The 21,630-nt window shown below is 45.9% G+C and overlaps 1 protein-coding gene across 1 annotated transcript in view; it reads right to left on the bottom strand.

The window, feature by feature from the left end:
- Ppm1h (protein phosphatase, Mg2+/Mn2+ dependent 1H) overlaps positions 1–21,630 on the bottom strand; it is a 268,610-nt gene that overhangs the window by 7,504 nt on the left and 239,476 nt on the right. The window contains exon 9 of the mRNA XM_026784469.1: positions 11,624–11,775. Coding sequence (XP_026640270.1) covers positions 11,624–11,775 — 152 coding nt within the window. The remainder of the gene's footprint in view (positions 1–11,623; positions 11,776–21,630) is intronic.

The following is a 21,630-nucleotide window of genomic DNA, read 5'->3' as shown; positions in this document are numbered from 1 at the left end:
TTTTTTTGCAGTTGCTAGAGCAGGCCAAGCTGGTGGACACCGCATTATCCCCCACATTCAAAAGTCAATTTGTTCCGAGCATGGAACCAGTCCAAGGCTGCTTTTCATCAAGACTAGCATACAAAGAAATCCTCCCCCCCCCAGCTACCTTCGCTCCTGGTTTGTTTTCCAAGCTCTACCTTCCCAGAGATGCCCAGGCTGGCGACAATGAAAGAAGACGCTTCTTGTGGCCACGAAGCAGGAGGACACTAAGAATTCACATTGAACACAAGGACATATACGTGCCACAGACTGAGGGACATGTCCTGGACATGAAACAAACATGCGAAGGACAGGGAGCAGCTGAGGGCAGGACAGGAGGTGAATTGTGGGTGCCGGGGACCTGGCTGGTTGAGGCGGCTGGCAATTCTGGAAGCTGGATGAGGAACAGCTATAGCTGCCCAGTACCTTCCTCACAAATGCTTGCCCAGGCAGGACCAGGGAGCTAGGGTCATTGGAAATGCTCACTCTCTCCAAGGCCAAGGATCTCCCTAGGAGATGAGTTTTGAATTTTAAGATTGTTTTTTTCTTCCCTGTCCTAAGCTTTCAATATTGATCAACAAAGTTCTGCAGAAAAAAAAAGAAAAAGACCGTCATGGAAAAACTGGAGTTTGGAAAATTCACAGGGCAGAAATGGGAAGCGGGGATGGGGGGTGGGAATGGAGGGGTGGAGGAAGCTGGGGAAGTGGGGAGGGGGGGACAGCAGGGACAGTAGAGAAAACACAAGGCTACAACATGGGAAAGCTGAAGCTCTTCTGTAACCACCGAGGGGGGCGCAATAAACTCTGCTGTTTTGCAATTCAGTCACCTATTCAGTGATCCATACAAGAGGTTCAGTGGTTATAGACCACTAGGATTTCATCTTTGCTTTCACACCACCCAAATGGATGGCTCTGGAAAAGTTTCTTAGCTTCTAGGTACCCTCTTTTCCTCGCCTGTAAGTCTGGAGTAGTCAAACTGTACGTCTCAAGGCTTCTGCAGAGAAAAGATTTTCTGCCGTTTAAGCATCCAATATGGCGGCCGGCACATGGCCAGAGATCATGAAGTGTGAACTGTCCCTTCCCTCACGAGACTTCAAATGCTGTCTCCTTCCCACAAGCTTTTGCCTTAAATCATTTACCTCTTACAGAGGCTGTTTCCCACGAGGTCACATTGGCATCAGCATGGGACTGTCAAAAATAAGTCAACTTCAGGCCTCAAGCTGTCCTTACAGCCATTAGCAGCTATGGCTGGGTGGGAACCGCTAATCATTTGGACCGAGCAGAAAGGGTCCTCTAAGAGGGAGGGTAGGTGGGTAAGAGGGGTCCAAATATTTGCATATAAAAGGCAACCTCCATCTGCTGGCCCACACCCCCTCAACAATACAATGTAATGGGAAGGGAGGAGGGGCCCTCTTGGCATTCTGAGCAGGTCTCTGAGATTTAAGAGGGAGAAAACTCCTCAGCTTTGGGACACTGGCAGGGGTTTGTGGTGATGAGTAGAGGGGCCTTTGTTGTGCTCAGAAAGTAGTAATTTGTTTTGAGAGGAGACACATATATTAGGTGAACCCATGGGAGCTGGGTCACCCCTCAAAACCAAGATGAAGCCCATGAAGCTAGCTACTCATGGTTTTCTGACACTAGTTTAGGCCAAGAACCTGAGACACTAAAACAAGGCATCAGGCTGGAGAGAACGCCCCACCCCGTGGGAAGAGCGAGGATCCCCTGCCCCCTGCTACCCACTGCCAGGTTTTGTCTGCTTCTCAGTGCCCTGGCAGTGGCTGGGCTCCTTGGTTTCTTCAGTGGTAAATGTTTATTTTAGTCCAGTTCCCAAACAGCAGCATTTCAATACAAGGAGCAATAATAACCCAACTCCTTCACCGTCCTCCCAGGCCAGCTCTTTGGAAGTTTCCGATGCATAGCTGAGAGTTCACACAGCTCCCTCTGCCAGCCCAGGCAACAGCAGAGGAGTGACTGCTGCAGCCAGGGGCTCAGGCTAACTTCCAGGTTCCCACGGATCTGAATATGCTAAACAGCGCACAAGGGACAGAGAGCAGATTTTGATCTAGTCTCCAAACACCAGATCAAACACTCAGGAATTTGTCCCTAAAACATGCAAGCGATAAGTTGTGGGAGGAGGAAGTATGGGGTGTCCTTCCTTTTTGCATTTGAGGCATAGTTTCTGGAAAGCATATGGTGTTGCTGAGGAACTTAGTTCAACTAAGTTACAGAAAGAATTCAGAAAAAGAGAGAGAGAGAGAGAGAGAGAGAGAGAGAGAGAGAGAGAGAGAGAGAGAGAGGTTTTGTCTTTTGCCAAAATAAATTAGATTATTACCGGGGTAATACAAACTGGCATTTAATACGGCCATTAAGGCTGTGGGCTGTCAGTGGGGTGTTTGACCTTTCTCCTCCCCATTCCTTCTCAAAGCCCAGGGCTAATGAGAGGGCAGAAGGGAAGAACACCCTTACCAGTAACAAGTCTCATGCTTGAGGGAGAGGGATTTTGGTACGTTGGTATTTTACGACTCCTTCAGACTCTTGACAGGGCTGGGCAGGCAGCTCTATGTACTTAGCGTGTGCTGGGGCTTATATCTGCAGAGAGCACACATATCTCCTTGTGGCACGGCAGGGGCAACAGGGAGCTATTAGGAGGTAAGAGAGAAAATCTAAGGCTTCTATAGAGGGGTTCTGGGAAATAACGGGCTGGCAAAGCCCTGTGAAGATCTGCTTCAGCACTCGAAGCGTGAGTCCAGGACCTGTTTTCACATCTGTTCTCATTTTTCTTGCCTTTGCCCGCCCAACTCCCTTTCAGTAATAGTAACAATTTATTCCCCTCTGACAAAACATTAATCACAGATAGTTCAGACAGTTGCTCCCACTTTGAATAATTTCCCCTGGGAGACTCACCAGTGAACCTCTAGCTTCGCAGAGGGGATGACGGTCAGTCCTCCTGTTTTACCTCAGAGGTGTCTCTGAGTCACATGACTTGAGTCTGGCTAGAGTTAGGGGAACAAGGGTTTGGTGTAGCCCAACCCCTGTGAACTTCAACAACCTCTCTCTAGAATATTCACCTGAGGAGCTTCCTATGTGACCCCATAGAAGAGTCAAAGAGCTGCCGGCTCCACAGGACTTCAGGACAAACACCAATAAAATGAAAGAAAGACCAAAGCATATGGCACTCACATTCTGGGTCCTCTATAAAGCTGCCTTTGAATTTTCTGGTTCTTTTGTGGAGACATTTCAAAGAGAAGAAAAGCTGGGGTTTATCAGATCACTGGGCCGCTGTGTAACCTCCCCGCCATGCCGGAGAGGAAGGTGTGAAGGTCAGGAGTATGTTAACTGGTCTTTACGTTAATCACAAAGTGAGGGAGACAGTGCGAGTTTATATTCCTCTTTTGGGGGAGGACTTCATCAAGGGAAGATAACGCTGGGCGTTTGTTGATAGCTGCCGTCATCAGGAAGCAAAAGAAAAATGAAAGAGAGAAAAACCACACACAGCATAAACAAGAACCCCCAAAACTCCTGCCTAGTCAACCTGGGCTCTGCTTCTTTCTCTTGGCTTCCTTTCCAGATATCACTAGGGAAACCTGGTTCATGTCTCAGGGCGGGACAGGTCTACAGAGAGTATGAGACTCAAAAACATGTTCTTTTTCCTTGGGTTGCTTCCTCTCTGGTCCTCCGGGTTTCCCACACTAGGGGTGCATTATTCCTTTGTCATTTTCAGTCAAACAATAGGCAGGGGCCATCTGACCTGAGGGTCGGCCCCCCTCAGGCTTGGGCACAGTCCCTATCTGCTTCCCCCCACATCAGGATTCCATAAGCAAACCTGGGGTCCTGAGCCACATTCACAGAGAAAGGAACGGAAAAGTGAATAGTAGGGCCTCTGGAACTGCGGGCTTCTCCTCATCTCAGAGTTACGGCCGGGCTAAGACTTTTTAGGGCATCTTCCACTTGAATTTCCATTTTACAGCTTCTACAGCTCCCAGCAGAGAGAGTGCCAGGGCATTCAGAGTTCATGAGCCTCTCAGGGAGACAGGCTAAGGCTGGGGCCCTCCTGCCACATTATAAAGCTCATGTAGCATAACGCCACACACATGAAAGAGAGGAGAACGCTGCTTCACCTAATTCCAGAGCTTGAAACAAATAAAGTCTACTTGATCTCCCAGTATGGCTTCCATTACTAGGGCACACACAAGGTGCATGAAGCAATCCAAACGCTGTTACTCAGCGATGTTTCCTGGTCGTCTTCATAATGAACAAATCACACAAGTTCTGTTTCATTACCACAGGCTCCCCTTTCTTACAAAGCATGTGTGTAATTCAGAAAGCCCGGAGATGATCCGGTTTGTAGCGAGCTGCATGGTGTCACACCTGATGGAGATGTATAATCAACTCCTGAGATGGCTAAGGCCTGACCTATGCTATGATCACACAATGATCATCAGCTGCCTGCATATGCGTGAACCTATGGGCAGTGCCCACCTGGCAGTTCGGGGTTGGCAGCCCGTGCCTACTTAAGGGCTGGGAGAGGAAAGGAGAGAGGAGAGAGGGAGAGAGGTCAAAAAGAGAGAGAGGGAAAGAGAGGAGAGAGGACGGAGAAAGAGAGAGGAGAAGGAGAGAGGGGAAGAGAGAGGGAAGTGTAAAAAGCCCTGGAATAAAACTGCAGTGAGAAGAGCTCCGGTGGTCGCGTCATCCTTGCGGGACAGGGTGGTCGTGACACGGGTTGTTCTCACACCTTGTCTGATGACACTCCCAGGCTTGCACAACCAGCCACACCGGAGTGCCGGGGTCCCGTGCCCCATCTCCAACCTCACCACTCTGCTGCCTGCCTCATTCTTCAGATTTTAAACATCCATTGTTCCAGGCTAACTTCTCTTTTTAGTTACTCAAATGGCAAGTTCTGGAAGCTTCTGTAATCTCTCACTTCAGACTGTGAGAGGGCAGGAGAGGAGTCTGTTTTACCTCAGATTCTTTCCCAGTATTATAACCAACCTTGGCCCTCAGAACAAGCCTTTTGGAGTACTGGCCAAGTGAATGACTCTCTATGGGAGATATCCTATAACGTAGAAAAGTTTTAGACATTTGCCTCCTACAGTCTGTTAAAAATGAACCAGTTTCTTATTTTTTCTTATTTGGTAGCTCAGGCTGGCCTCAAACTTGCATGGATGACCTTGAGCTACCAATCTTCCTGATTACTACCCTAGAGTGTTAGGGCAGAAGGTGGAGCCCCTGCCATGCCTGGGCTATGGGGTGCTGAGGCCACATTCTAACTAGCTACCCCTAACTCTTCTAGCCATGCTCTTCTTGAAAATTCAGCTTCACCCACTCACCCACCACCCCTGCCCTCCACCCCCCTGCCAGGCTTTGCCTTGCCATTCTTGAGAGTCAAACTAAACAACCAAAAATAAAATCAAGAACCAAACCAAATCAAAACATTTTTTTTTATTTTTATAAATTGCTGTCTCTGCAAGCTCTTCTATACCTAGACGCCCACTCTGACTGGGCACACACGTACCATCTGTAGGTTTTAACTCCACGGTGGGCAGATTTGTTGCCATGGAGACAGATGGGCTAGTAAATAAAACAAGAGCCGGGGGAAATGTGAAAAGCGCCGAGGGCCCCATAAGTCCTAACTTGTAGCTGGCTTTACGGAGCAGGGAAGACTGCCATGCTAGCAAGTAGGGGACAGACCATGAATGAAAACTAGAACCGCAGACGAGGAAGAACAAAGGGGGAGCCAAGGGAAGAACTGTTAGCTAAGCCCAGCACCACCTCTGCACCCGAGCACAACTGTACCAACCAATTCTAGGAGGAAAAACGTCCCACCAACCAGCTCCCAAATCAGGACACTGAGACATGTTATTAGTTTTGAATGCTCGGCCTAGCTTAGTTTAGCTTAGCTTAGGCTAGCTCTTTTGACTTAACCTGTTTCTCTTTATCTACCTTTTCTCCTTGGGGCTTTTCAGTTTTCTTTCTGACTATCTAACTTTCATTGCTTCTCAGTCAGGTAGCTGCCTGGCTTCTTGCCTTGGGCATGTTTCCTCCCACCCCCACGGCTCTCCTCATTCTCTTCTCTTGCTTTCTCCCCCAGCATAGAGTTCTCCTACCTGCCTGCCCCGCCTATCCTTTATCTGCCCAGCTATTGGCGGTTCAGCTCTATACTAGGCCAATCAGGTGCCTTAGGCAGGCAAGGCAGAACAGATGCAGCCCATCCTTACATCATTAAACACACAAACGCAGCACAAACAAAAGCAATGCACCTTTACATAGTTAAAGTTAAATTCCACAGCATAAACAAGCGTAGCACATCTTTGCCTAGTTAAAATAATATTCCACAACAAGCATCCTCCTGCATCTATTCCCACAGGGCAGGGATGACAGGTGTACACCAACACACCATGCTGTTCTTTAGACTGAACTCAGGCTTCATTTGTGCCAGGCAAGCATTCTACCAATGGAACTATACCCCCAGCTTGAGTGTTTTATTGGTCTATGAGAGTCCTGCATACAGAATGGATAAAAATCCCTCTTAGGTTGAACAAGGTACATACATCTTCCCTTGGCTCACAACTTACCATTTGGCTACTTCTGTCTTTTGAAGAAAAAAAGTTTGTGATTGTGAAAGTAGTGACACTGACCTTAAAATGGACTCATTTATTTTACATTTAGGTATGTGCACAATTGTGCACACATGCCCTCGGAGGACAGAAGAGCCTGAGGGCAAGAGAGGGCACTGGATTTCCCTGGAGCTGGAGTTACAGGTTGAACCGCCGATGTAGATGTTTGGAACTGAACCCGGGTCTTCTGGAAGCAGCAGGTGCTCCTAAGTGCTGAACCATCTCTCCGGACCCTTATTGGTCTTAACAAAACCAAACAGAAACCCACTTGTGTTTTGCAAGAAATTCTTCCCAACTCCAAGGCCATAGAATGATCTCCTATGCTGTTTACTAAAAGCTTTTTTTTTTTTTTTTTTGCTTTTTAGATGTCCCACTCTACCTAGGCTTACTATTAGCTCATTTATTGATTGATTTTTTTTTCAGATAAGGGGAAATTTTAACTTTTCCTATTGTGTTAATTAGACTTAGTTTTATCTTACTATCAAGCAGGGCAGGACTTTGTACAGCCTAAATAAAATGTTAAAATAGGACTCCAGTTTTGTTTTTCTACACTTGCCTTGAATCAGCTTGTCAGAGTCTGTGCCAATCCACTGGCCACTGTGCTAGAGATGGCTCAGTGGTTATGAGCAGCTGCTGCTCACGCAGAGACTGGAGTTGGATTCCCAGCACTCATGGGGCAGCTCACGACCTGTTGTAACCTGAGTTCCAGGTGATCTGATGACCTTTTCTGACCCCCGTAGGTACTGCACGCACATACATATATGCAGGTAAACACTCTTATGATAAATACAAATAAATAAAGTTAAAAAAATTGTGAATATTTCTGACATGACTTTAAAAAATTAAAAAAAATATTTTATGCGCATTGGTGTTTAGCTTGCATGTGTGTCTGTGTGAGGGTGTCAGGATCCCTGAAACTGGAGTTACAGTCTGGAGCTATCATGTGGGTGCTGGGAACTGATCCAAAGGCCTCTGGAAGAGCAGCCAATGTTCTTCTTCATTGTAACTCCAGTCCTCAAAACTCCATGATATTTTTTATTATAAGGTGCTATATAGATTCAATATTGGCTGAAATGATATCTTTATATTGATCTAATGTTGGATTGCCTCTTATGTTTTGCTTATTGCTGCATGTGAGTTATAACTATTTGGAGCTACTATTATTTGAATTCCATTTTTATCAATGTCCCAGAAAATTTATGAACTTTGTTCATTTTCATTGCCTTTTAGAATTGATCTTATTATTAGATTTTAATTTGATTATGATAAATATATAACATCAGCTTTACTGTATGTACCTTATAAAGTTTATATCTAAAGTGCTTTTCTGTGGTATTAAGGGCACTTGTATCATGGTGAGGTTATCACCAGCATCGATTGATCTCTCGTGCTTTGTCCTCTTTCCCAACTGTAAGTCATTACTCAACAACTCCCGTTCCTCCCTCTTCCAGGACCTCTTAGGGGAGGAATTCCATCCCTGAGTGGAAGCACACAGCAATTCTACGTCTGTGACTGCCTTTCATCCATTCTGTGAGTGGCAAGAGAAATTCCATCGTAGTTTTGTGTTCCTCTAATGGGTTAGATGTTTCAAGGATCTGGTATACGTGTTGTCCTTCTGGTCTTTGTCTTTCCTTCTATGACTCCCTTGGAGATTTATTCTGTGCTTTCACTCCTGGCACTGGATGCTGTCACGGATGTAAGCAGCATGGACTTGGAATTGGAAGTGTGAGGTATACACACAGGGGGAACATGGACAGACAGACAGTTTTATAGAGTTTGGGGGCTACATGGATTCTTTCGTACATGTGGAAGTATGTGGCATATACACAGGAAGAATATGGGCAGACAGACAGCTTCGCAGAGCCTGGGAGCTACATAGATTCTTTTGTGTAAGTTTATACGGAGCGAATAGGCTGAAAACATTAAGACATGTCTTGCTCTCTGAGGTTACAGGTTTCTTTCAGTCTTTATTGTTTGTCCTCCCACCCCCCCCCCCGGTCAAAATGTCAGCAGGTTGTGGCTGAGGATTCTTAGGACACAGGGGAAGCTCCAGATGGAGGTATCCATGACATGGAGGGAAGGCAGTCACTTCTGGTATGTCAGAGGTGCGTGGAGCCTTGATCTATGCTTAGCTCGAAAAGCAGGGGAAAAAAGGCCAAGATTCAGCCTTTATACTTTCCATATGCAGCATTATTTCCAAGACCCAGGTTATTTATAGTTTTGCATAATAATTTTTCTCCTTGATTGATAAGATGTTCAGAAATATGGCTCAATTCCACGTGGGGTTCTTTCCACTATCAACCGAGCCATGACACTGTTATTTTAGTTTCCCTAACTATTTACATTTATTTAAAGTTTACAAGTTAAATATGTTCAACATGTTCCCAAACAGAAAAAAACAAAACAAAACAAAACATAGCCTATTTAAGCTGATGACTGTCCTTCCAATTATCATGCTGTTTTGCTGGTGGTGAGTGTGTTTATGAGATGGGATCGCTACCTACCTCAGGCTGTCCTTGAACTTGTGACTCTTCTGTCTCCAATGTCCAGTGTTAGGATTTTAGGTGAGGTTGGTGACACCTCAGCTACGTACAATTTTAACCCAGCAAATTAGTTCTAACAACTTTAGCTGTCTCGGTGTTTCATACAGAGAATGTGTGTCTGTGCCCATCCACGTACTTGCTCATACTTTGGTTTAACAATCCACTTGGTTTCTTTGGTCTTTCGGCTGGGACCTTTCCCTTCAAAATTTTCCTCAGAGATTGGTTGGCAATAAAATTTCTTAGTCTTTGTTATGAAAATTTCTTTAATTCATTTCCTTTATTGATAGTTTTCTGGATTCACAGCCTTTCGCTCAGCCAACTGAAGCGATAGAGGATTTCTCGACTCTTCTATTGTTCTAAGAGACTGTTGTAAGTGGTAAGTCTGTGTACATCTATTTTCTAGTATCTCTGAGGTGCTTGCACCTATGGGTCGTCAGCTTCTTAAGAAGTACTTATTTAGGGCTGGAGAGATGGCCCAGGGGCCAGGAGCATTTGTTGCCCTTCAGGGGACCCGAGTTCAATTCCTAGCACCCACATGTTGGCTCACAACCACTTGTATCTTTAGTTCCAGGGGACCAGACGCCCTCTACTGGCCTATGAGAGCACTGCACACTTGTGGTACACAGACAAAGGAAGCAAAACATGAAAGTAAATACATTCTTTTCAATAAGTAATGAACGTAAGTAGCTACTTACAATTTCCTTTTTAAAATTTGTTTTGTATGAGAATTGTTGGGTTTTCTGGCTCTCAGGTTAGGCGTTGTTCAAGAATTCTGTAATTCCCCTTCCCCCATCTTCTATGTTATCTCCTTTTGGAAACATACAGAGCATCTGAGGTTACCTTTCTAGTTGTTCAGTGTCTCACTGTTTCTTTTCTCCTTGTATTTCGAGCTGTATGAGAGGTAACCCATTCAGTCCAGTTTTCTATCTCGCCTGTGTTCTCTTCAACTGTCTTTAGCCTGGTCACTGAACTTTTACTTTCTATTTTATATATCTTTAATATCTAGAAGTTCCATTTATATATTTCAAATATGTATTTTTTTAAATTGCATGTTATCAGTGCTTTGCCTGGATGTATGTATGCACACCTTGCATGTGCTTGGTGCCTGTGGAAGCCGGAAGAGGATGATGGACTCCTTGGAGCTGGAGTTACAGCCAGTTGTGAGCTGCCATGTGGGTGCTGGGACCTGAACCTGGGTCCTCTGCAAGAGCAGCAAGTTCTCTTAACCGCTCAACCACCCATCTAGCTCCCCATTTACTTATTTTTAAAATCTGCAGAGTAATTTTTTTCTAGTCTCTTCTCCTTAATCATATTTTCTTTCCTTTTAGATTTTGGTTTGTGGAGATAGGGTTTCTCTATGTCGTCCTGGTTGAACTGGAACTCATTCTGTAGACCAGGAAGACCTCCAATTCAGATATTCACCTGTCTCTCCCTCCAGAGTGCTGGGATTAAAAGGTACATGCCACCATCCCTAGCTCATCCTTGAGCATGTTTTCAGAGCTCTTAAAACGTTCTGATGCAAGCTAAGATATTTATTTATATTTTTTGCTAACCAGTTCAGTAAGGGAATATTTTCAGCTTTACGGTCTGTTGTGCTACTGGCTTTTACTCCCAATGAATCATTTCTCGGTGTTATAGCTGAGGCTGCCTTTCTTCTAGAGGTGTTTTCTTCTAGGGTTTTGAGTCTTCAGGGCTGCTGCGGTATTTACCCTAGCGTCATAAATACCACAAAGGAAACCTCCACTGTAACCACCTTCTCCTTTCTCTGAACTTCTCAAAAGAAAACAATTTCCTAAGGGATGATCAATACATGAAAGGACCTGCCACCATTCTTACCAGCAGGATCAAAACCCAATCAACCTGCAGTAAGAATGTGAGAAAGGAGGCAGGTGTGGGGGCTCAGGTTGCAGGCACTATAGAGGAAGGGGCAGGGGCTCCTTCCAAGGGTGAGGATACCTTGGTCCATTATACGGTGAGTTCTAGGCATGCCAGCATTACATACTGGGACCTGTCTCAATCCCTCTTGCTTCTCACAAAGAAAAAAAGCGAAAAAGAAATGTTGCTCTTTTTTTTTTTTTTAATAGGGTTTCATGTAGCCTAGGTTGGCTTCAAACCCCTTTCTTAGCTCATGACCCTGAACTTCTTCCACACCCTAAGTGCTAGGACTACAGGCATGCACCACCAAGCCGTTTATGATGTGCTATCGACTGCACCCAGGTCTCGTGGGTAAGCAATGGTAAGCAAGCATTCTACAAACAGCCCGTCCTCAGTCCCCTGGAAAACTTGAATAAATTGAGTTCTCTGCCATCTGTATTCGGGGTCAGCTTAAGGCGGGTTTTCTGTCACCGGAGTACCTCTAAGAGACGCGCAGTCCCCCTGCATTTGGTTCCTGAGCCGTTCCCGCAGGAGACTCCGTGAGACCACACAGTGCTTACAACGTACCCACCTGTGAGGGTCATCCGGGTCACAGTTAGGAAGAAACTGAGTGACTGCTTCCGCTACTTCTTCATTGGATAAGACATCCCAGAGTCCGTCCGTAGCCAAGATCAGCACGTCGTCTGCTCCGTGCTCGTATCTGGAGAGATCGTAGACTCTAACCTGAAAAGAACGAGGAGACTGCAAGGTGAGAAGTGGTGAGAAGGGGTGCGTGGGTGCTGCTTTGTTCTTGCTTTTGTTTCTAACCAACGGCTTCTGATTCCTGGCTTTTGTCTGTCTGCCTTACTGTTTTTCATAGATGCGCTCCCTTAGGGAGCCTTGTGGAGTGGACAGCCTCTTTCTGGGACTTGTTCACAGACACTTGGGCCTAGTCACAACTGGGAATGGGGCCTGGAAAGGGCTTGATAATTAACAGGAAATACACAAGTAGAAAAGGTAACACTTGAGATGACACACACATGGACCTTGTGTGAGCCATGATGAGCTAGCCTGGTCGGCTTCTTCTGCATATATTAAAAGCCATCCTTTCCCAATTGCTATGAATACAAAGTGAAAAAAAATAGATTCTTCCATTTGAAGAAACAGTCTGTAAGGGAGATGTAGTCCATTTGGGGTTTTAAGAAATGACTCCATATGTATTTACTAAGGACTAAGGAGACATACTTTGTTTAATGCGTATCTTATTTGAAATCATATCTTCTAAGGCACAAAGGGTCACACCCCCCCCCCGCCCCCGGGTAAGGACAAGGTTATGGTATTACACTTGGGGTTGACAAGTTAGAAAAGGCGGAAGCTCAAGCTGTATTTCCAAAGCATGATGCCGGACGAGTTTTATACCTTCTCTCATCTCAGGCCTTTAGTGCTAGTGGTATTTCAACACTGGCCTAAGAAACGCTTTACAAAGGACGGGACATCCCTGGGAAACTAGAAAGAATTCAGAAGCGAGTCTCACTAGGGTGAGGCCGAGAGCACAACTCTATGCTAACCCTACTCGGACAGGGATGGTGGGGGCAGGGAGGAGCACAGGGGAGTCTGGGAGTTTCATAGTCATTCCTTCCTGATTCTGCAGAGCCTCCCTGCTTACAGTACTTCATGGGCTGAGGACAAACATCAATTTAATGATTCACCAACTTCCTCTCTCTCAATTCCTTTATCCTGCATGCCTGGAGAAAGCACCGGGGTAGGGGTGGGAAGAGAAAAAGAAAATATGGCATGGCTGTTGCTTGCGTGTCCCTTCACACTGGTGGCATTGGCCATCTCAGGTATAGGTAATGGGATTCTAAGAGGTCGACCAGATGGCTCAAATCCAGCCTCTGTTCTAGAATGGTTTGTCTAGGCCAGTGACATCCTTTAGGCGTTGGTTTTGTGGGTTAGCAGACAGCCTGGTGGGGTGCCCGAAACTAAAAGAATGATTGACCCTGGTAAAGGAGTTCAAATGAGAAGCAGCCACAGGTCCGGGCCTCTGTGGCCTGCGGATTGGATAGTAACTATTAGCTGATGGCTGGCACCTGATGCCATCCCCAGGGAACACTCGGCAGCATACTCTACCAGCTTTTATATTTCTTTTTCCTCAAATGCATGCTCACTTAGGGCTGAGCTGACATCAGGAAGAAAGCACTGAGCCTTCGGAGCAAGTGGGGTTGGGGGGGTCCATGAGGCCAAGAACTTGAATCTTCAGATATCCTTCCTCAAGCTACTCATGGCCTGTGTTCCCTCCATGGGAGGCAACCAACCCCTCTTTGCTTTATTTTCTGTGGTTGCTGGGAGTGGCTGGAGCCATGTTTCCTCAAATGTTAGTGTGTAAACCACTCATCCAGGGAGCCTGAGAGCTCGCGTTGCTTCTTAAGGAGGGCATGAGAACCCACAGTTCTCCAGGTGATGTCAGACATACAAATTCTGGGACCACACTTTGAGTAGCAAGGTCACAGGAGTCCAACAGGGCCTGGAAATCAAGGACTCTATAGACTCTGTGATGACAGACACAATTAGTTTCCCAAGACAATGCGAAGGACAGTAAATGTCACCCCTGGGCTCCCAACTCCAAGTCCTACCTCATATGTTAAGCCCATGATATCTTAAATGGGAGCTGGCTAGCTTCCCACTGGGGTGACCCTACAATAAGCTACTATGCTCATCTGAGCTCCACTGGACAGGAAATACTAAGTAACAAGGTAGGGAGAGAATGCCAGGTGGCCCTGTCTTACATCTGTACTTAAGAGGGGTTTCCATTTACAGCTCAGTCCTTCCTGAAACAGATGTTTCCAGGTGTGGAGATAATACAGTTTCAGGATCTGCCCTGTGAACGGGGCGCCCAAATGACTTCAAAATGCTTTCTGCTGGTCCAAGAAGTGGCAGGTTGATTCCTCCAGTCTGAAATTAGCCCAGGTCATCAAAGGGAAAAACCTGGCCAATGGAACCACGTGGGTTCTTACCAACCTGTTTGAAAATGCTGCTCTCCGATCCCATCAGTGATTGGAATCCTCACCAATTCAGCTCGCTGAGGCGGTTCCATGAACCAGCATGAAAATCCCTTCCGAAGCCATTTTCCACACATTTTTTATGTAAATAATACAAAGCCAGTGGCAACCCCAGCCCCCGAGGCACTCCTCAATTAACGGCCTTTTAGCTGTCTTTACAGCTATCCTTTGTTTCCTGCCCTTCAGCCAATTTCCAAAGGGCTTTGCCAACTTTCCACTTACAGCTCATGTCTTGTGCATTAACCTACGAGGCAGAACACTCTGCGAAAGTGCTTTTAGAGAAATTGGACCGGTGTGCAAGCCATCCCATTCCACGCTGAGGCTTGCCAGCAATGAGCGCTTCAGTGGGCTCCAGTGATCATCGCAGACCCGGCCTTCCCTCCCTAAGGCTGCTGGGGGCCTTCCTCAATCAGAAACCCTCCCCTCCCCAAAGTTTCTCTGTTCACTTCCTAAAACAGCCTTTCAAGTTCCTGGAAGCCTCACATGGTTCTAGCGGGCTCTGAGGCTCCACAGAACTGAGACATCTGGAAGAGGCAGGGCCCTAAGGGGGGAGCGGCAAAAGTGCATAAGGGAGTGAACACCTTGGGGGAAAGAGGCTAGAAAGCTTGGCTGAAAGCTACCTCCTTTTGTCTATAAAGAAAGGAAGGGAGGGGCAGCTAGAAGCCGTGGGCGGCTTACATAAAGTTAGAGTAATGCGCAGATGTTCTTTGACTTAAGACAGGGGTTATATCCTGATGAACCCATTATTAAAATTGAACATATGGTAAGCTGAAGATGCATTTGGCAAACAGAACCTATGATACATCACAGCTGAGCAACTGTCCTGTGCTGTGTCTGCCCAGGCACTGGTGTCCCCCAGTGTCACTGCCTAGAACTGCTAGAGAATATCATTACATATTACACTTCATCCTGCTAGCCGGGTGAAAGGTCAGAATTCAAAACACAGTTGTATACCCGCACTGAACAAAAGTGATTCCAAATCAAAACAACCAAGTCAAAGGGCATCTGCTAGACGGATCATTATTAGCCATCTCCTGCTACTAGTACTTCTGGGCGTTGGCTGCCACTGGACAGAACTGATGGACTTCTCTGCCTTGATGACTTACGTCATCATCGAACTACAGATCCGTCGATGAGACGCTAAATTCATAGGCGTAGCTTGCTGACTCTGACATGCCCAAATAGTTACCGGAATGCAATAGGCTACTTATGCAGAAGCAGGAGACTTGCATGTCCCTCTCCTATACTCAAGAAGCACATTCAGTGCATGGTAAGGGGAATGAGTTGGAGGACAAGCAGAGTCTTGGCTAACATACCCCGGATGAAGCAAGTGCTGACAGCTCACAGGGATCCAGATTTCCAGCATTTAGAGATGGTAACATCATCAGTGACACCCACTTGACTCAGGGGCTTGTGACTCTTTAATATGGTTCCTCCATTTAGTGCTCGGCTGCAGACCGCTGTTTCAGCATTTCTGTGCTATGTGCCCCCTCTTTGTCCTATTACTCATACTTTGGGGGCATGCTGAGCGATCGCGATACAGCAAGCTGACACAGGTGTCTTGAACTGATTTAAGAGAGGAACCCATCCATTTTCCCACTTGTTCGAGCTGCTTCTCCTTCTCTGGGATACCTTTATAGCTTTTGTGCTAGGATCAAAGGTGTGAGCCACCATGCCCGGGCAACCTTCACAGCTTTTATGTCTTTATTATCTCGGCAAATTTGTCATGGCCCCCCCCTCCATGGATTCCACAGTGTGGGAAAGGACAAGCTCCTGCAGCCCTGTGTGGCTTCAAGAGGGCAAGAGGCTCAAACTACGGTGTCTCACAAGTCTTTGGGACTTTATTTGAGATGGGTCTCCTGTAGCCCAGGCTGGCCTTGAACCCACCATGTAGCTGAAGATTACTTTGAGCTACTGATATTCCTGCCTCAACCTCATGATCACAGGTATGTACCACCACGCGTGGTTTTGCATAGCATTACCATGGTGAGGACTGAACCAGTGTGCAAGCCAGGCCAGCCCTGCCCAAGTGAGCTAGACAGCCCTGAGATCATTTCTTTTTTAAACTGAAAAACAATCAAGGAAAATGAAATTATGTTTGCTCTGCTCTTTTCACAAAGCTGTTATGAAGGTCACGGGGTGGGGGTGGGGACTGGTGCCTTCATGGCTCTGGTCTCAAAGTGGCAACACCAAGGAAAGGCTTCTGGGTGGGAACAAAGGGATGAAAGTATGCTCTGGGAACCTGGGGTTCAATTCTAAAAGTCTCATTTACAATAACAGTGATTAGGACTCCCAGTAGCGCCATTGCCAGGAGAGCCAGAGGTAGTTCACAAGATAAAGACCACCAAGGGGCAGTGGGAAATAAAAGGCTCATCCTAGCCAATCCAAAACCTGAGCTTATACGGTGCTTGTACGAGCAACACGCCAGCCTTTTTCTCATAGTCCTGTGAATCAAATAGATTGTCTAAGACTGACAGTCATGCTACCAGGACAGCATCCAAACTCTCCACTGAGACTCAAGGAGCACTACATGTCATGAAGCCAATGTGGTGACTGAATGGGTGTCAGACCCACTTCTCCCTCAGCCAAAACCAACTTTAGTCTTTTACAAGTCTAAGACATAGTGCTGGGAATCCTGAATGCGGGGGTACTGAGTCCCCAGACTGAGGGAGGAGACGTTGGACACTGCTGGTCTGCCATGTGGGGAGAAATGGCAGGGCCAATGCCTGAAGGTGAGAGAGGACGGGGGGCGCTCGCTCGGGGGAGATTTTACTAATTTGGTTTGACTGCAGGATGCAATTCCTGCTGGGCTTGCCTTCTCAGCTGCCAGGGTTTCCCTTTCTGAAATGGAAGGTTGGGTCGAAGTGGCTGCTGGGAGTTTTCAGAGCTCTGGCAATTTTTAACATTCATCACAGGATGATTTAAACCTTGATGTGACCAGCCATGTGATTTCAGGGCATTGGCTGGAAATGAATCCAGTGACACTAAGTATCACAAATATGTTGGCTGCTCCAACGACCCAACGGAGCGGGCTGTTTGCTTTGGCAGGGGGTACTTTCATATTTGAAATATACCGCAGATATTCTTGAGGCTTTTTCTTTTTTCTTTTCTCTCTCTCTCTAAAGTCCCACAGACAAAATAAAGATCTGGCTTTTAGAGAGTATACTTAACAGACTCCAAAGCTTCAAAATCAGCTGAAATATTTGACAGTGTTAATACAGTCTGAAGTTACAGCCAATGCCTGAACATATGGCTTCCATTTCCTCCACACACATAGCCTGGCATCTCATAACCAGATAAGCTAGAGGAAAAAACCCCATGTATGGACTCAGACCCAGCTATGCGACACCTCTTTTTCTGAGCCTCCAACAGCCGGTTCATCATTAGGTGAAACCCTTGTTCAATGAGTTAGACAGGTAATGGGATAGAACCTAAAGCAGTCCTCATCTGGGCTCATCTTCACTAACATGGGCCCAGAGGAACTCCAGTCTATGGGCATCTGGATGCTGCTTAGACAGGATGGTCGTTACAGTCAGTTCAGGATACAAGGCTGTCAATATGAGTGACCAGCTTGCATGCAAGAGGTTTCTTTGTGTGTATATTATTTTCAGCTTAAATGCTCATCGTGCCTCCTCCCCCCACCCCCAAACTGATCTGGTTGAAGGGACAGTTACTACGGCAACCTGATGTATAAACAGTGAAGGGATTGTGAGTCTTGACTCCTATCACTGCTACTCCCCGTTAATGGGATTCAAAGAGCCACAGTGGGTTCAGTGTCCAGCGGCTCTTCATAAAGCTAGGTTTTCAGAGGCCTCAAGTGAGCGAGAGACCAAGTGCATAAGTCACCATGTGCGTGGCCTTAGCAGAGCACAACCACCAGTGCGAACAGTGGGACTCTTGTTACACGGCAAAACCAATCCGATTGACTGCAGGGCAAGAAAGGAAGGTCTTGCCTGATGGTCGTGGCGCACGCCTTAAATCCCAGCACTTGGAAGGCAGAGGCAAGTGGATGACTGAGTTCGAGGTCAGCCTGGTCTGTAGAGTGAGTTCCAAGACAAGCCAGGGCTACACAGGGAAATCCTGCCCTGAAAAACCAAAAAACCAAAGCAAACAAACAAATAAAAAAACCAAATCAAAACAAAATAAACCGAGGTTTCTGCAGATTCTTGGAGAAATGGAAGATCCTGTAAGTCAAAAGAATGACTCACGCCATCTAGGACTGGAGTATGGATATGTTAATACACCAAGCCCATCCTGGGATTATAAAACCAAGGTTTCTAAAACACTGTCCAGAATGGCATGGGATGGTGCATCTCCGTTTCCTCTACAAAGAGCCAGGTGTGCTGGCTCATGCCTATAATCCTAGTGTTTGTGATACTGAGGCAGAAGGATGGATAGGAGTTTAGGGCCAGTCTAGGCTACGTAGTGATCTCTAGGTTAACATGGGTACAGAGTGAGACTTCTGAAAAAAAAATCTAAAAGATGGAAATTCGTAGTCCCTCCTAGACTTATTGCAATACTTCTCAAACTGTGGGTCACGATCCTGGAACTAAATGAGGGCACCCTAAAAAGTCTGGCAACGATAAAGGGTTTGCGAAAGCTCAACAATCCGAATTTAATCCAAAATCTGGTCTGTAATTAATTAATCTGAATCGCTTTGCAGAGCCCCCATCCCCTGCTGTATCCTGGGACTCTATCGCAGCCTTGGTTCTGAACATACAACATACAATATGTGCTCTTATCCTATACATACTATCATACTGTGCATGCCAGCCAAAATTCCCGAAACACAGCAACTCAGAGACTATGAATTTCAGGGTTTGTGTTAACTGTGCCTATGAAGATTTCTGCCCATATAGAAATGATGGTTTAATTAGAGAGAACAAAATTTTCAATATTTTTGTGCTATCATTCCTCAGCCTGTAACTTTCAAACTAGCGTACCTTTGGATTGTATTGTGATGTAATATTTGACTATAAAAACTGATGTATGAATTACTGACTAAGACTTTATAAAAAACTGTTATAAAAATTTCAGTTTGGGAGGAAGGCAGAACTTCTAACGATTTCTGAAGTTGCTCTAAACTTACTTCGGCCATTTTCTTTACTACATATTTACGTGAAGTAGTGTATTCTTAAGATTCTAAGATCAAAATATTGATCAAGTCTGAAAACTGCTGAAGATACCACATGCTCAGTAGTGTCAAAATTTTCTGTGTGTGTTTGATGTGTGCAGTGTATTTGTCCTATGATGTGTGTGTCATATGAATGCAGGAGCATGCAGGCCATGATGTGTACATGTAGGTTAAAGGGCACCTTGGGTGTTAGCCCTCAAGTTTTACTTTGTTTTATGCCACCAAAAAGGCCAGAATAAAACAAAACAAAAGAAAAAGAAACAAAGAGAAAAAAATGAAAGTATCCACGGGTGCTTTGCTTCCCTTTTGAACACAAGGGATCCACTCCTCCTGGGATCTAACAGCTACACAGTTCTGGAAATTCTCACTCTCATTGAAAGAAATAATAGTAAGCTGGGCAGTGGTGGCGCACGCCTTTAATCCCAGCACTCGGGAGGCAGAGGCAGGCGGATCTCTGTGAGTTCTAGGCCAGCCTGGTCTACAAGAGCTAGTGCCAGAACAGGAACCAAAAACTACGGAGAACCCTGTCTCGAAAAATCAAAAAAAAAAAAAAAAAAGAAATAATAGTAAAATAATTAGAACTACTAACTTAAATATTCAAATGTTCATTAATATACATAAAGTTGGGCATGGTGGTGCACGCTTTTATTCCCAGCACTCGGGAGGCAGAGGCAGGCAGATCTCTGAGTTCAAGGCCGGCCTGGTCTACAGAGTTCCAGGACAGCCAGGGCTACACAGAGAAACCACAGTCATCTTAGACTTCCAGCCTAATCTTGTTTTAGATGCCAACCAATCAGCAATGGATTGGGAGCACACGAGGGATTCTGGTGGAGAACCACCACCCAGCTACACCCAGTCGGTGGATGACAGAATCATAAACACTAGTGACACAGAGCCACGAGAGTGAATAGTTCTGAAAGAGGTCTGCTTAGAGCCAACAACAGGCAGAAAGGTGTGTACTGAGAAAAACACTTTCAGTCTGACTCTCCATAGCAATGGCGTTCAACCTTCCTAAGGCTGCAACCCTTTAACACAGTTCCGCATGTTGTGGTGACCCCCAAAGTTAAAATTATTTTTATTGCCACTTCATAGATGTAATTTTGATACTGTTATGAATTGTAATGCAAATATTTTTGGAGATAGAGGTTCGTCAAAGGGGTTGCGACCCACAGGTTGAGAACCACTGCTCTATATGGTTAGGATGAGACACTGAACTACCTCGAATTTTCTCATTGGTCTCTCTTTGTCCACACGCTACACTCATCATTTCTGCTCCTGTTTCTCAGCAGGTAAATAGTAAGAAAGTTATCCCTTGGTGGGGCTAGGAAAATTCTAGAACTGTCTATGGGGTCAGCTCAACCCAGGCTGGAGGGAAGGAAGAAACCCATTGTCTACTTTCAGAGCTGCCCGTGAGTCCCGATCTAAATCTATACTACTTAGGAAGTTATTTTGATCATAGACTTTTATGTCTATTTTAAAACTTGGTAGCCGGCTGGTGGTGGCGCACACCTTTAATGCCAGCACTCGGGAAGCAGAGACAGGCAGATCTCTGTGCGTTCGAGGCCAGCCTGGTCTGCAGAGTGAGTGCCAGGACAGGCTCCAAAGTTACAGAGAAAAACAAACAAAAGGTTCAGAAAACTCAGAAGGAGAAAGGAGGAGAGCATTTTTCTTCTTCAGACCCTAATAATTCTTCCTTTTTTTCAGGCTAGAAGTGAAATGTTTTGTGTGTGTCGGGGGACAAGGTAGTAGGCATTACACCAGGGCCTGATACATGCTAACCACACGCCAGTCTTTGAAACCAAGGGAAGGCAAGTCTCTTTAACCAATGAGCCATACCACCATCCCTGTGCTTAATAAAATAAAATGAAAATCACTTTTCTGTTCTACTCTATAAATCGAATCTAGCATCCGGTGAGCTCTTGTTAAATTACAGGGGAAAAAAAAACCCTGCAGATTCGACTCCTTCAGTTTTTACATTCTCACCCCAAGTTCCTTTCTCATGGTCACAGTACCTGGCCTACAGGAGCCGCCTGGTCTGCAGCTCCTCACCCCATCCACGCACCTAGCTGAGCCACACCCCTTGCTGCTTCAAGTCCAGTTCAGGGAGCTCTGGAGTAGTCTGCCTCACTAGGCTAACAGTGCTTCCGCTAACCTCTCAGGCACAGCGACTCTCCAGGAGCTCCTTCTTCTTGCCCTCCTCACTCCCACTGTTCTCCATTTCCCTCCTTCATCTGAACTCCTATCCCTTAAGAAGCAAGTAGCAAGGTTTATGGCTGGTTATCCGTCAGTTAGTCTCACCTCTACATGACTCCAAATTCTGATTCCTGGGGGACACATTCCCATGGCTTCTCTCTCTCTCTCTCTCTCTCTCTCTCTCTCTCTCTCTCTCTCTCTCTCTCTCTCTCT

Source organism: Microtus ochrogaster, chromosome 24, assembly GCF_000317375.1.
Source record: "Microtus ochrogaster isolate Prairie Vole_2 chromosome 24, MicOch1.0, whole genome shotgun sequence".
NCBI lineage: Eukaryota > Metazoa > Chordata > Mammalia > Rodentia > Cricetidae > Microtus > Microtus ochrogaster.
The sequence above is the reverse complement of the archived record's forward strand: the minus strand, read 5'-3'. Positions and strand labels throughout refer to the sequence as shown.